The sequence below is a fragment of the Perna viridis genome, chromosome 3 (assembly GCF_037379345.1).
Source record: "Perna viridis isolate PV_CMFRI_1.1 ecotype Kerala chromosome 3, ASM3737934v1, whole genome shotgun sequence".
In the NCBI taxonomy this organism is placed as follows: Eukaryota; Metazoa; Mollusca; class Bivalvia; order Mytilida; family Mytilidae; genus Perna; species Perna viridis.
Window position 1 is genome coordinate 13,818,116 of NC_142447.1, and position 17,543 is coordinate 13,835,658.

General features: G+C 35.7%; 1 protein-coding gene across 1 annotated transcript; it reads left to right on the plus strand.

Annotated features, from left to right (window-relative positions):
- Positions 1-4,226: 4,226 nt before the first annotated feature.
- Positions 4,227-11,603, plus strand: LOC148621093 (uncharacterized). Its single transcript, XM_088575135.1, has 6 exons — positions 4,227-7,323; positions 7,600-7,685; positions 7,856-8,078; positions 8,363-8,430; positions 8,667-8,799; positions 9,947-11,603. Exons 1-6 carry the CDS (start codon positions 7,214-7,216, stop codon positions 11,085-11,087), a joined length of 1,761 nt encoding a protein of 586 aa, XP_088431261.1. The 5' UTR covers positions 4,227-7,213; the 3' UTR covers positions 11,088-11,603.
- The last annotated feature ends 5,940 nt before the right edge of the window (positions 11,604-17,543 follow it).

The window sequence follows — 17,543 nt, forward strand, 5'->3', positions numbered from 1 at the left end:
GATGTGGGTAAGATCGGTCAATATAGCCTCCTGTAGCGGAGCCCTATGGTTCCTACTCCGGAAGAATAACACAGTAGGGTTTTTAACGTGTGAGGAACGTGGCATATTTCCCAAAACGGTGCACCACTATGGTTTGCGGTCAGGTTTTCCGTATTATAGCCTGACAACCCCAGCATGTAACACGCCAGGGGTACCCCATTCAACCACCTGGGGCACACAACCCAGTTGCTCTGTGGGCAGAGCGCCCTAGCCACCGGCTAAGGTTCTGAGCACTATTTAGTCGCCTTTTACGACAAGCTTAGTGCTGCTGCAGGCCTATTCTTTTGACACCCGGACCTCCACGGGTCTACACAACAAAGAAACATAGAGTAAATAAAATCATACATACAAAGTAACATAACCAAATGAGCAACTCGGACTCATTAATATTGTGGACAAAGCGCCCTAACCGCCGGCTAGGGTTTTGAGCACTATTTAGTCGCCTTTTACAACCAGCTTAGCGCTGCTGCAGGCCTATTCGTTTGACACCCGGACCTGCATGGGGCCACTCTCTAAAGAAGAGATAGTGGAGACCATACATTTGGTCTATCCTCTTTTGATCTCTCTACCAAAGACAATGATTGTGATCCACCGTCTAGAAAATTAATTCCTAAACTCCGCAAGAATCCATACAAACAACGCTGCATAGCTGGAACTGCAAAATGTATCACCAAACCTCTATGAAAACTATCAACCTTTATACTTACAACTGTCAAAGAGGGTCTCCAGTCCTACCAGGACAAGTGTTACTCCCGCAGTGATATCAATTAAATAATGATTGATTGATTGTTGGGGTTTAACGTCCGAGCAGTAATATTTCAGCTGTATTCTGACAATGAACATGAAATAGATGACAAAATGAACATGAAATGATGATGATGAAACAAAATGGGATGGGACACAAGGATAATAGGGTCGACAAATTTTGATTGCCACAAGAAAAAGAAAGGGATGGGTTGGGTCAGGCAATTTAGCATCCTGTGCCCGGAGCGCAAAGATTCCTACTTCTATCGAATGCCACAGCAGGGTTCTTTAACGTGGGAGGAACGTGGCATCTTTCCCAACACGGTGCACCACTATGGCTTTGCAGTCAGGTTTTCCGTATTATAATCAAGATGAGGATTGGTTAATAATTTATTTGAATGCAATAAATACATCTCAAGCTGAATTAATACCACTTATTTTGAGAGTCAGGAGAAAAATGTTTTTTCTGTATAATTGCAAACATAACAATACCCTGATGGAATAAATTTCCACAACTTAGTTGAAATATATTATCGCTCTTAATTGATTCTAACTTAATGTCGTCATTCTAAGCTCCATGATACAATATTAAATAAATAAAACAACCACGACCTAGATAGGTCAACGACCGAATTAAGGCGTAACTATGCCATAGTTTTATCAATACGTTTGTACGGTAGAATTAAGGATTGCATAAGAAAATTGATTAATAAAGATGATTTAATATTACTTGTTTCGGAATTGAAAACTAAATAAATGGATTACATGCTTTGTATTTTGGCAAATATTTATGTTTACGTTTCGAACGAGGATAAGATATATGTGAATTTTTTTCTTTTATTGAACTCTTTATTATTTATGTGGACCTCTTTCTTTTGTGCTGCTCATTATGTATGAACAGGCCCCGTGCAGGTCCGGGTGTCAAAAGAATAGGCCTGCAACAGCGCTAAGCTTGTCGTAAAAGACGACAAAATAGAGCTCAGAAACCTAGCCGGGGCTAGGCGCTCTGCCCACAGAGCAACTGGGTTGTGTGCCCCAGGTGGTTGAATGGGGTACCCCTGGCGTGTTACATGCTGGGGTTGTCAGGCTATAATACGGAAAACCTGACCGCAAACCATAGTGGTGCACCGTGTTGGGAAAGTTGTCACGTTCCTCACACGTTAAAGAACCCTTCTGTGGTATTCGATAGGAGTAGGAAACTTTGCGCTCCGCCACAGGAGGCTAAATTGCTCGACCCTATCATCCTTATGTCCCATCCCATTTTTCAATTCATGTTCATTTTATTATCCATTTCATGTTCATCGTCTGGATATAGCTGAAATGTTGCTGCTCGGACGTTAAACCCCAACAATCAATCAATTATGTAGGAACAGTGGGTTAGTCTTACTGTGCGAATCGGAACGGCTGGTTCAACATCAAGCCCCTATATAATGGACGACGTTGGCCGTTTCGGGCGTCTGGTACCAACTACAGTAATATATTGTTATTTTAGGTAAAGTATTATTTTTGTTATTAATTTTGTATTAAGATAGTTTATTTTGAGAAATACTTGTTAATTTAATTCTATTTAAATACTTGATTTATTATATGATATTATGATATTGATTTTATATCTTATATCTATAAATTATTATATTTTTAGTTTAATAATTGTTACGTTTAAATATGAATTCTTTCAAATAATTACTATTGAATTTCACATGTATTTACGAATTTAAAGATAAAGTCTGCTACCAACTGCACTGACTTATTATTTTAGTTGCCTAGGATTAACAGGTACCAGTCCATATTGTGACGGCGTGAGCTTTCCCCTACACTCTCACGGAAACAAAATAAAACACTATCTACAATATTCTTCGTCATAATATATGGCGGAGAACCCTGCTTCCGTCATAATATATGAAAGGAAAATAGAAATAGCTTTATATCAATACCTCATTTGTTTGTTTAACACCCGGACCTGCACGGGGTAATACCTCATTTGTAAGATCTTCAATACACTGCATGTGTTAATATAATATTTTCAAATACATTAATGTAGATAAAAAAATGCATACCACATGTACAAACATAGTGACTTTAATACAACTTTCATAACTGTGTAATGATGATACATTGAAAGGAGGATAACTGAATTGCATTAATAATATGAATGATCCTAAGAAAAAAAATCACTGCTTTTACATATTTTACATGTACCTGGTTCTTCTTTTAATAACAATTAACATAAAATATGCATTTCTTCACTATTTTTTCCAAGGTAATTTTCATGATTTAAGCACATGTTTTATAGCAAGGCTTAATCAAACAGTAAAATACCATGATTAAAACAAGTAAGTAAATAAATAAGATATACATGGTAAGAAAATGAGAATTACTTTGATTTTTAATCATGTCTATGTTGAGCTTTATTTTATACTAGTTTACTCCATTCATATAATACTCATGTAAATAATAACAAAATAAAATTGATGAAATAAAAGTGAATTGCATCTAACAAAATAAAAATAAAATATAAAAAGCTAAATAAAAAAATATATATATCACATAGAAATGCATAACTTCTAGATGAACAAAATGATTAAAGATTCAGGTGATGTAAAATTTGAGTGTAAAAATAAAAATACTATGGATTGGATATGCTTTGGAATATTATAGTAACAATTGCTATTTTGAAGAAATTTATTGATGTGTAAACTCAAACAGAATATACAGTACGGGCAGATATGCTTTCACATTGAACTCTGATTTTAAAGTAGACCTAGCCTACCCCGTAAATAATGTTTTTTTTTCCAACGCAGCCGGAGTTACAATCTACATTTTTAGGTGATGGGGGAAATACTAAATCATAATTTTTTTCTGTCAATAGCTGATTTAAGAATTGTTTTGCTCAAATTCGAATGATTTTAATTATTTTTTTTATTATCCCATGCCATAAACACATCCCACCCACCTCCTCGGTATAGAAAATGGACGGTGCCTTACACCGAAAGCATCGTTTAAATAAAATGTGTTTTTTTCAGGCTACTCTTTTCAATGGATAGTAACATTAGTGCATACTAGGCCTGGATGCGATTAATGCTTGAACATAGAAAAATAGCCGCCAAAGTTCAGATATTTTTATATTAATCACGAACCCCGTGCAGGTATGGGTGTCAAAAGAATAAGCCCACTGCAGCGCTAAGCTTATCGTAAAAGGCGACTAAATAGTGCTCAGAAACCTAGCCGGGGGCTAGGCGCTCTGCCCACAGAGCAACTGGGATGTGTACCCCTGGTGTGTTACATGCTGGGGTTGTCAGGCTATAATACGGAAAACCTGATCGCAAACCATAGTGGTGCACCGTGTTGGGGAAAATGCCACGTTCCTTGAACCCTACTGTGGTATTCGATAGGAGTAGGAACCTTTGCGATCCGCCACAGGAGACTAAATTGCCCGACCCCCTTTGTCTTCTGGCTATCAAAATTTGTCGACCTTTTTATGTTTGTGTCCCATCCCTTTTTTCCGTTTCATCATCATCATTTCATGTTCATTTTATTATCCATTTCATGTTCTTCGCCTGAATATAGCAGAAATATTGCTGCTCGGGCGTTAAACCCCAACAATCAATCAATTATATATTAATCACGACAAAAAACTGTCGAGATTTAGCCTCAGTGTTATAAATCGTCATTTGAAATGGCTCAGATATTTTTAAGTGCCTGAATACTTTTTTTTTGTCTCCCAATAAATCAAGAACATACATGTAGCATTATTCATTGATAACTAATTTAATGATAAAAAAGAAAAACCAGGAAAGTAACAAAAAATGAATGTAAGACTATATCACGATTGTGAAAAAGAAAGTGCCATGAACAGTCGCGATTCAAATTTCTCTCTTTTTAGCCCATGTGAGGTATTGCCATTACTTGGCGTCCGTCGTCGTTAACAATTTCTTCAAACATCTTCTCTGAAACTACGGAATGGATTTGGATGAAACTTAAGATGGTTATTCCTTAGAGTATCCTGCACAAAATGGCCGTTCGGTTTTTTGATTGGTTATAAACATCGCCGTTGTTACTTTAAATAGAACATAGGGGTCAGGCAGCATTTTTGCATAGCATATATTTCCAAGACCCTAAGGTTTAACTAAATTCTGACATGAGGGTAAAAGTATTCAGCAAGATGAGATCTATCTGTGATCAAATTTTTGTGAAAATCTTTTGATCAATGTTAGAATTATTGCTCTGTTTGGACGTTTTTATTAAAAAAAAAACCTTCTCAGAAACTCAGGAGTTTTTTGCATATATCTCCAAAACTGTTAGGTTTAGCCAATATCTTTCAATTGCTGAAATGATCCTTATTATAAGGCCTACAAAGTCTCTTTAGGGATCAAAGTTGTCAGACGATTCAACGTAAGGGTAGAGCCCTTGAGAGGTGAAAAAATTGTTTTACAGTTTACAAGCTCTTCATGATCTGAAAGTGAAACAGCAAAATATACAGAACAAAATAAGTTGTGAAATGAATGTCTTAAAACAAAAAATGGAAGAGCAGATAAGAAAACTCACTATCAACCAGAAATTATACGTATGTTCTACTGTGGATAATGAAATAACCAGAAAAATTAGAGCATTTAGATGGACTGCGGGTAAACTTTACATCTTTAAGTTAATTTCTGCAAATTTTGATGGATAAAGTAGGACTAACAGGATAGTTAATTGGAACGACTGAATATCGATATTTTCAACATGTATTTAAATTTTGTGATTGGCGAATTGATATCAAAGTTGTGACATTTCGGCGGGAGGAAGTCCGAGAGTGAAATAATTGAATTTAATTCACAGTGTGAATTATTGAAATTTAATACATTGGGAACATTCGATAAAACACTGCTTTCTATGTAATAATAATATGATACTTAATTGGATACAGAGAATAACCAAAATATTATCACGAGTGCCGAAGAACGACTAAATTTAACGAGTTTGCGGTACTTAAGCTTGTTTCGCACACGAGCTAATTCCTCGTTCTTCGTAATAAAGATTCGTGTATTTGAAAGGGTTATAAGAAGTCTGTCCCACGGTAAACATAGCTTCAAACTCCGCGGGAAACAACGTCATTTTTTATTGCGTCAATGTTCACGTGCACAATGTGACGCCATTGACATTGAAGCGCCACTGTGTAAGGTCTCAAAAATACCAAAGTACTATGGTGAACTGTTGTAAGGTGTAGAATCTTACTTTGCACTATAGCGTGAATAGTTGGGCCATGAATGCTGAAAAAAGATGGAGAAACTTTCAGTCATACTATATTTGGATTACATGGAAGAAATTGTGAAGACTTTTACAGAAAACGAAACGACGCTCGAGATCCTACAAATTCATCGCAATTCGACTGCAAAGAGTTTTTCAGGTTATGTAATGAGTAAAAATAACTTCTATCGGTATTACAAAAAGAGACCTCTGTAGCGTTTGTGTTGGATAAAAAGAAGGAATGACTTATAAACAATGGAAACAAAACTGGATATTTAATTGATGTTTATCATTTTGAAAAGTGACCCAGAAGAGAGAGAGAGAGAAAAAAAGAAAACAGTCAAAATTGAGACTATCGTTCATCTATACTAGACATCAACTGCGGCCATCGACACAGAGCTAAATAAGTTGGCTTAAGCCGGGGAAGTGGTCCCTGGGAAATTTTACATCTGACTGCATAACACCTGACCGTATTTTTTAACAAGAGGTCCATGCGAACAACCCCTCTGACTATCTTTTATTCACAACCAGGGACTTTAAATATATACCCCTGTCACTTTGTTTTGTTTGTTGGGGTTTAACGTCCGAGCAGCAATATTTCAGCTATATTCAGACGATGAACATGAAATGGATGATAAAATGAACATGGAATGAAAAAAAGGATGGGACACAAGGATAATAGGGTCGACAAATTTTGATTGCCACTGGAAAAAGGGGGGATCGGTAAGGTCGGACAATTTAGCCTCCTGTGGCGGAGCGCAAAGGTTCCGCCTCCTATCGAATACCACAGCAGGGTTCTTTAACGTGCGAGGAACGTGACATCTTTCCCAACACGGTGCACCACTATGGTTTGCGGTCAGGTGTTCCGTATTATAGCCTGACAACCTCAGCATGTAAAACGCCAGGGGTACACATCCCAGTTGCTCTGTGGGCAGAGCGCCTAGCCCCCGGCTTCGTTCCTGTGCACTATTTAGTCGCCTTTTACGACAAGCTTAGCGCTGCTGCAGGCCTATTCTTTTGACACCCGGACCTGCACGGGGCTACACCCCTGTCACAACGTAGTTTCAAGTTCCATCAGCCGTATTACAAGTCCAACACAGCCCAGGTACATGGTAAAAAAAGAACGGGTGAAATTCAATGACGTCAGTGACGTTTCGAGCACAGCAACGTAACGTAACGTCACAGTTCTGCTATAGATACTATGTTTGTCGAAGTCGCAAGAAGACACGAGTCATCTACGACGATGTTAAATCTAGTATTAAAGCGAAATCATGAACTGTATCGGGGAAGAGAGCAAGAACGTTTTGAAAGGTAAGGTTATTAGCTCATAAATCACTTTTTTGAGTAATTCTACAACTATGAATAAACAAGCATTAAATTTATGACTCCTTTTATCCAATTCCCTTAAATTAAACACTAACCTTGAAACTTTTGAAGCTACAAAGTAAGGTTACAAATTGAACCAAATTGAACTCAGACAACGAATTACTGCAATCATATTCAAATAATGGTGTATCAGTCTTGCAACTGACACAGAGTGAATGACTATTTCGGCGTGTAACTTAACTGGTACCAACTTTATTTCAGTCATTACAAGAGCAGCGACAGCAATTATATGAGCTGTGAAGAAACAGTTCTGGATTGTCTCGATTGGAATCAGAAAAATCCGGAAGGTTTGTTTTTTTTTTTTATACATTATTTTAAATGATTATCCATTTTTCTAGTATTGGTTCTAGCAGAAAAGAATATATTTATAATTACATGTTTATGAATAAATGTAAAATATAACAACAAAAAAAAAAAAGATTTTGAAAGAAACGTACACTTTTCATTTTCATTTCAGAAAAAGTAGAATTTATGATCAGGACCCCGGATCAGTGGAGTGGCTCATTTATAAGACCCACCAATGGCTTCTGTAGAATCCATAAGGTGGTCCTGGACCAAAATATTCCCATACCTCATCCAGAAGTTGACGCCATTTCTTTTGTAAAGTACAACTTGAAACACAGTGATGGGTTATTGACTCCATTGGATTTGATGAATTGCAAAGAAAAGCTCTACCAAGAGTAAGTTTTACATACATTTGGGGTAACAGCTCTACTGCCCTATTTCCCACGAGACTACACCATTTCACACATATACATCATGTTGATGCTAGAAATATTTTTGCCGACGGTTTCCAGATGATATCTTGAGAACCTTTCAATGTTTTTATTTTAACTTTGCACAATTGTTTAGTACCATAGAATACAGATTGATTTCAACTTTCAGAAAAATCCAAAATGTAGCATTTTTAATATCTTGCTCCCCCCTTTTTCACTATTAATGTTCCATTAATGCCATATTACAGAGAGCTGTACAAAAGATGTGATGCTTTGTTACGCCAATGCTTGGATTGGAATAAAAACAATGACAAAGGTTAGTTTTAGTTTAGCCATTCATATGCATGGAACAATAGAAGTGATAAGATACTCTGTATAATGAATTTATACAAATAGGAAACGAAAAAAGAAAAAGAGAAGAAAAAAGTTCTTACGTTATCTGTGTTAAAGCTAGCTATCGTTCATCTCAATATCAAATGACTTCCGATGCTGTGCGTCTACATTGTAATGTGTCTTTGATTTAAAATAAAATAGTCGACATAATAATTTCAGGACTAATCCGGTACGCCATAAAAACTTCAAAGATTTGGGATCATGAGAAGATAAAAGCAAGAACTAAATTTCAGCTTGTTCCTGACATCGCGGAAACAACACTCGGAAATCAGCCTCATGATCAGTTAGACAAGTAAGTACATTGAACTACTGTATAGACGGATCCAAGCCCTGTTTATACTTTATACTTGATATTCATATAATTTAAAAGGAGTAAGTTACGTTGTGCTTGAAGTCATTAGAAATCGTTGCTGGACCGTTAACAGACAGTAACGCAATTATATACCTATCAAAATGTGTTCAAAACAAGTATCTAGCTTTGTTTCTGACTTACTCACGCAGGTTAAAAAGTCATTTATAACACCGCAAAAAATGCGGTCGTATAATGTTATGGCGCAGTCGTCGTCTGGGAACACTTCGTTTCTGTGCGATATCTTGAGTTGCATTTAACAAATTGTTCTAAAATTTTGATATGATTTTATTTACCACTAAAGAAAAGTTTTTACTTAACTTGGACTTTGTGGCCCGTACCGTTTTAGAAAAAAGGGTGCCAAAATGTAAAAACCCATGTAGAATGTTTTCCACCCAATTTTAATAATTCTGTTTTTATTGTGTTCCTCATTAAATTCTTGTAAACAAATGTATCAGTAGATTTTATGTGCTTTGAACGGTTTTCAATCTCCAAGGGGTCAATGTTGGGCAACACCCCAAAAAATTCCATTTTTTTTTCTTTTTGGTCGTATTTCGAAATTTTTTTTTATTGGATACCTCATAAAAATCCCTGCCTGAGTTTTTAATCAGATTTCAGATATCCCTTACGGTTGTCGAATTATAAGGGGTCAAAGAGGCACACCCGAAAAAAAAGTCTCTTTTATTTTTAGTCCCGATTTCAATTTTTTTTTCTTTTTGTCAGTCGTTTTGCATGTGTGTGTCAAGAACTAAAATATTGAGTCCGCATTTGTCCCAACTGTTTAGGGTTCGTCCACTGTGGTCGTATCATGCTGCTCCCGGCGAGGCTTTTTATTGATCGTTAATTGAAAACTTTGAAAAAACATATTTATCTTTAGCTGGCGGACACTTTAAAATTTTGCCTTAACCCCAAAACAAAATAGTAATGTTAACTGATTAAAAACGACAAGCCATTTGACCGCAGATATTTACCCAGTAGTCTCAAACGGAATATATGCCAAATATATAATTGTACCTTAACGAAATGTGGGGCGGTTACTCTACATTCATAAGTAACTCTTTCCTTCATTTTATTTAACTCCTTGTTTCAGATATGAAAGTTGTAGCAGGCAAAACAATGATATAATTGGGCAAATACAACAAACGGAAATCTTCAACATAAGTGAAACCTTACATTACATAGAAACCATTAAGGATTATTTAGATCATGACAAAACTACACCAGAACAAACCTTTAACATTGATGGAGATATCACCAGGAGAAAGTATGAAAGTTTTGATATACTCCTTGCACCTGCAAAGAATCCGAGCGCCATACCAAAAATGTCATCTTGTCACAGGGTACACCGGAAGCCGATTCCCGAAGAAAAAGTGAAAGATGTAGAAAGCCCAGCAACTCAAACCGATGCACTTTTGGACAAAGAGAACGTTTCCTTCGATATTATATTTGAAGAACCAAAGAATTTGGCTGCAAAACCTGAGCTTTCATCTGGAAAGAGGAAAGCAAAACATGAAGATTTTTACGATGATGCGGAGCAAGGAGAAGACTACCAGACTTCAGTTCAACGTGAGAACAATACTAAACAATTCGAAAGTGAAAAACAGTACCAACAGGCTGGCACTGAAATGGAATCTGTCATAAACCCAGAAGATGATTACGGCTATCCACAGTTGGCAGTCCGTGCTCTGTTGCCCATTCTCGAGGCACCAGCACCAGTTGAGTTGGGCCTAGTCTCCGCAAGAAATATCGAAATGAATACATTTCTATCACTTGAAAGGAACAAACAAGAGGCTTACCAGGTTCTCCACAGAACAAGGATAAAATATGAACCAGGAAGATTTAGATTTTCAAGTCTTTACCGATTTTCTGAACGACCAAGCAGAATTCCAATAATGATTGCCAATCCATATGAAAATAGAACGGAAAATTTACGTTCCAGAGTCAGTCGCATACCAATACGCATCAAAGGTTACATGTGGAAAACAATGACAGCACCAATCCAGTCATTTACTGGAAGTTTGATTCCTGTAAGGAAAACAACACTTCAAGGAGTGTACCCGAGAAATGCTTTTAGTCGTAACAAAAATGTCCAACCTGAACAAAACAAAATTCCAAAATTTCAAAGAATCAGTCCTGAACAAAGTGGTAAGAGGACTGTCGTTTCCAGCGTCAATGATGTGGATTTTTATATGAATAGCCAATTGCAAAAAAAGTCGAACGAAACGCAATAACTCAACAAAATAACAAGAAACGTAAACGAATCCACAATGAAAATCATATCAAGTCAAAGAATGTTTTGAACCTCAAAACAGTTTTTCAAAAACGTGCACCAATACCCCCAATAGGAAAGACCAGCTCATACAAAAAGCCGTTTAAACAAGAAAATGTTACATTTTCGCCACCCCCGTCACCACTTGCAACACTGCCATTAGTCCACACTCGCTCGCCACGTTCGCCGACTGACACCACATTCGAAAGCAGCATCGAATCTACTAGCCATCCAGCATCAGTGACTGGTTACACAATACTTCCTCCGATAGGTGGCGTTAGTAAGCCACGACTGATGTCAGCTGCAAATAAAAGGCCACTTCTTCCAATCATCAGTCGTCCAGTTTCAGCTGCTGGATATGCAAAGTTGCCCCCCATTTCAACAACGAAATAAACTTTTGTTATCAATTTTATTTTTATTTCATCTTATTTTATTTAGTTTTTCTGTTGCTAGCATATTGCATTTATTAAATAATATTATATTTTGAAAAAGTTAGTTATATATTTTTCAACCTCTTCCTGAAAAGTTAAGCCCAATACCGTAAACGATTTTTGTCGTATACGAGTTCCAAAAATAACAATGGTATTACTACCTTACCAGAACAGAACAGCTGCTAAAGAGCCATTAATGCCAAATTACTAATCAAGGTATACCTGAAAGTCCCGGAAAACATGCTAGCCACCTTAGAAACAAAGGATGAGGGTCCATAAGGCCTTATTGTGCCTATTGAAATAATTGTTAAAAAAATTATCATCAATTCGGAAGAAAACTAAATAATAATGTAATTCATATTGTAAATTTTCAATTTTATGCATCTAGTTTGTGATTTAAAAAATTACAATACAGAAACGAATGCACAAAAACCGCCTGGAAGGCTATTCGGTAAAAAAATGGCATTTTTTCACACTTATGCCACTTATTTTATAGTGAGATCCAGCGTTAACCAAAAAAAAAAGATTGAAACTGAAAGTGTGCATTTATAAATTCTTTCTACAGAAAAAAAGGGTTTTTTTTTGGTTAACGCTGGATCTCTATGTGCATAAAACCAAAAACCTTCAAAAATCACGCTTAAAATCGCTTCAAAAATTAGTCGTACTTTACCGGTACATGTATCATGTGACCTAGCTACTGTCACGTGATTAAGCACCTGGCCATCCGTGTAATATACACTGAAACCCTAATTACACTGTAGCAAGTGCAGTAGATATAATAACTAAAGAGCTTTTATCTCATCTTTATGCCAAAGAAAGAAATAAAGTTCGAAATAATCATTGATCAGACGCCGATTTTGATATAGCCACTGCTATGAACATGTTTCCATGTACGTGAATGCACTTACTTTGAACCGCTTTACTGTCATTTACTTGGGTTAAATATTTGAATCTTATAGTTTTCAATATTTGTTTGCTCTAATATCCGTATAAATCTCCTCGATAAAAGATTGTTCAGCATTATGATATACTTTTGCGTGGAACGTACGTGTAGTACAAAAATCAGAGGCTCTGAATAAGCTCGTTAAAGCATTAGTGTATAGAAACCTGTAGCATGCTGTCTAAAGACAATTTTGTTTGTAATAAATTTTGCATTTTATTCCCTTATGCGATCCGGCAAGTTTGAAACATTGTTATAAGATCAAGCGCAAATAAAGCATTTTACTCGCTCCTGTTTTTATTGTGAAAGTAGAAAAATTAAAAGCCGTTTGCTTTATTTGCCTGTAAAAAAAATCCAGGCTCTGGGTATTTATCTATTGCAATGATTAAGTACAGTTCTGTAAACAAAGTTCTTCCAACAATGCTTTCTTTATCCGGAAAAAATTCTTCAATACATATACATTTACAATGTGCACAATTTGTACGCAATTTTGGGTGTATAAAATCCTGTTGCTTAAGTTTATTGTATATAAAGTAAATTTTCCAACATTTCTTTCGTATTTACTGTACACCTACATACACGCCAAAAAACATGTAGACACTTAAAATACCCGTATTTATATCAAAACCGTTACCTAGGGAAGTACTATGATACACCGCTCAGAAGGATCATGGATGCATGGACATGTAAATTCTTCACGGTCTTGTGTAAATATCTGTGCTTAATAGCTTACTTGTAGTTTAAGTATTTGTAACGACAGCCAGATCTAATACAATATTCGTGCCAAGCGGTCCTGTCGTGCTAATTGTCTGCAGTTCAGCTTTTTTTCGTCTTTTTGAATATTTAATGCAAATTGTAGCGTCTATATTTTATGTGAACGAAGTTGTCTTTTATTTCAGTCAGCTGCATCCTGTGTAACGTTTGTGTTCAATCCATGTCTAGAATATTTTTATCCGCCTTTTGAAAATATTGAAAACAAAAACAGGCGCGACCCGGGTAGTGGATTTGATGGGGTGCGACAATGCCTTGTACATGTAAGTTGGCAGGTTAAATAAGCATGGTCTTACCGTGAACCATCTGAGGTTTAGTGGTATATATGAATATCCACGTGACATTTATTGAAATTAGTTTTCGAACCTGAATTTAACATATGCCAAGTTTTCATGCATTTTAGCAGAGATACGGGTAGCATTGATGTTAATCTTCGGAAACTTTACAAAAGGAGACCCCCTGTTATTTTTATCCAAAGTTGAAGTGCGTCACTTCTGGGCTTCATAACTTCCCAATTTCATCCCCATTATTATGACTGATGAATAGCGAAAATTTCGAAAGCGGCAGGATTTAAGCTCCCATCGGGAGACGGACAAAACTGTTGGAGATTACTGAATGTATGACAAAATGTCGGGAGGTTCCAGACGAATGACAAATTTATCAACAATGATTTGTGCATGTACGTGCTTTTTATGTTTCAGCTATTGTACTCAGAAAACTTTAAATACATTGCCCAGGGATCTGTTTGTTTGTCTATCTTTCTCAGCACTATAGAGAGACATGGGTAAGAAATTTGAGAAAGAACAGTGAAGGCAAACTTAATGTGTATATGCTAAAATTAAAAACAATTTTGGGCTAGAGAAATACTTATCTCTAGTAAATTTTGAGCAAAGGAGAAAATTTACAAAGCTGCGCATCTCATCTCATAGACTAGAGATAGAAATAGATTATGTCGCAGGTACACCTCAGGAGAAGTAGACAATGAAGTACATTTTATTTTTTCATGCTCATCAAATAAATTATACTACATGAGTTAATAATATCTACATGTCCACATTTTTTAACCTCAGTGATGAAAACAAATTGATATGGATCTTAAATTGTGAAAACTCTATTATTTTATCTGGTTTAAGTGATCTTGTTATATCAAGTGGTGTTTAAATTATAATTTTTCCTTTTTCTTTTTGTATATGTTATTTATCATTATTATTATTGTTATTATTATTATTATTATTATTTTTATCTATCATTAATATCTTCCCATATCTTTTTCTGCTTATATTGTAATATGTAATGTAAGAATTTTGGGTAACTAAAAGCCCAGTATATGCAAATTTGATCCTTAATTTTCATACTTGAAGCCTAGAGCACCGTCCCTTGGTGTCCTTTGTCTTGAAGCAACTCAAAAGACTTGCTTCTCTGCGCTGGGCACAAGGAGGCTTCTAGTGAGAATTATGTCCACTGCATTTATTTTATTTTATTTTTTTAATGCATTATTATCACTATTGCAAATAGATATGCCCTTAAGTGAATATACATTTACATTCTTTATTCATATAATAATTTGATGATCATAATTATAATCTTTATTATCATAATCCAATTTTGTAAATGAAACTGAGGTGTGCCAACTAAACAACTAAACACTATGTGCTGATTACTATGATGTATTACTCATAATGCAAGTAAAATCTAAAAAAAAAATGTGACAATTATTTAGTTTGTAAATTAACTGTTGATATTATATGTTATTATATATGTTCAATCAAAACTGTTGTATGTAAAAAAAAATGTATTGTAATCATGCCCTTTATATATATATATATATAGGAAGAAAGGGTAAAACGTGATTTGTATATTTGCCCTATTTCTGTTGATTCTGTTTTCAGCGGAACATACTCGGAGACTCAATTATCACCGAATTTTATACAAGTTTGAGTCAAGTAAAATGCTATTTTACGGAAGGGGACACAAACATGATTAATTGCCTAATGATTTATGAAAGGTAGAAGTAAAGGTACAAATGCAAACATTCTTCACAGGGCAAAAAAAAAAGTCATCATACGTATGACTCTATGATCAGGTTTTCCCTACATGATGATTGTTTTTTTTTACGGTCTTGACTGTCCTTACGGATCTCGCACGGCCGCCCTCTACGGTGATTATGTTAGTAATGCCAGTTAGTAGTAGGAGGAAGCGAAGCCCAGCCTCCGAGATATCTGAACGAATAACTCATATACACCATTCCTATTCTCGTTATAGGGTTGTTTAAGAATATGAATCCCTCAACTGAAAAAAAAAAATTACAATTTATCTAGTATCTATATAATCAACAGAAAGTACATTATTTATAATGATTCTTTCTTGCAAGATCATCAGCTTGTTTAACTTTGGATAGGTATATACCTAACTATTTTCCGTATCGGGTTTGGCAACTTTAAGTAATTGGAGGTACAGACTGTACCTGCTTAGCTACATGTATATGAGTCCCAATAAACGTGAATGGTTTGTAAATAGCATTGACCTCAAAACCCCTATAAATTTTAAAATCATGGCGTCGGTGGTTTTCAAAGAAGTTGATCTTTGAATGGTTGGCAAAACAGAAAGCCTCAGGCGGCAGAACCAAAAGTGAATCGTTTTAGGTAAGAGGAGAGTGTCAAAAAAAAATTCATGACAGGATCACCGGTGAGGATCACGAAGTGAGTATTTACACACACAATTTTTCAACAATTTTTTTTCTAAGTAGGAGGGTGGGACCGGGCCCCCTGGATCCGCCACTGTTTCTGGTATTCATTTTCAAAGCAAGATTACGCATGCAGTTGCATTACGGTTACATTAAAGTCATGCAGATTTAAGTACATCTCTTTCTAAGAATCAGACAAATGTGCATGAAGTGTGGCACATGAAGAAAAAGAAAATTTGCAAATTTCCAAGCTTTTATTGTATTATCCAAGAGTTTGTATCTCATAACTTTCAGAAATGACCATCAAAGTGTTTGTATAGTTTGCCTTTTTTGATAAGTCAAAATTAGTTGAAATGCACAATGGAAAAAAGTTCCCGCACTTTATTCATGTATAAGCATCCAAAGAATATATACGTCACAAGAATGCTTAAGAATAAATATGAAAAAAGCTTTGTGGTTTTCTTCTAGATGCATTGTATATATTTGAGGTATGTCTTTTCCTTATTTTTTCAATAGACTCCCTATTGGAATTCAGTTTTTTTGTTTGGATACGGAAACGTATCATTTAGGGGTATGCAGAAAAATATTTTATCGCTATTTGTTTAAAATCCCTTTGATCATGCTATACGATAATTTTCAATCTCACACCAGTCGATGTTGCCAAATCTCTCCATTCAAAAATGATCCTTTTCACGTCATTACGGGAGATTTTCACACCAACGAATCTCTCCGTGAGGTCCTTTCTATGGGTGACAAGTACCGTAAATCACGCTTCATGATTGAATTATAACTAAAATTCTTTTGGATGCCGTGGAGGACTATGCAACAAAATGGATAAAACAAGATATTGATTAACTGATAGAGTGGGTAAAGGCTGTGAGGTCTTTGGTTTTTAAACGTATAAAAGTTTTGAGTAGGTCAATGAGTGTCAATGCTACATTTGTACATCAGTTTTCAAAGACCCTGATATAGAAAAATATTGTCTACTCTACGTAACAAATATTTTGTCGTACCAGCAAGCAAAGCTCAAAACAACATTGTTTTGTCTGCAAAACACAATACATCCATGTTTACTATCAAGGTTTACCTATAAAATAATAGCAGTAATAAGACGTATACTGCTAGCACACTCCTCAAAAAGTGGAAAACCATAAATCTGTACTATTCTCTGTTGGTATTTCTTCCGAAGACGATGGCTGTGATCTACCGTCTGGGCATTGGATTCCTAAACTCCACAAGAATCGCGGACTTCCTATATATGCACTGTATATACTTATCAATTATGGACTTTTAACGAAGTCAATACCTGATATATGAACCTGTTCAGATTAATTATATTGACCAAGGACGAAGTCCGAGGTGAATATAATCTAACAGGTCCATATATAACGTATTGACTGAGTGAAAGTCCTTAATGTATATATTACACGTGTAGATAATGTATTTTCTTTCTGTCTTACGCCATGATTGACGGAGAGTAATTACCTAACGGAACGGTTTATACCGAATCTATTGATAGAAGTATAGCGTCAATATATTTAAAAATAGAAACAAGGCTTCAGGTACGTTGAATATCCTTTGAATCATGTGATC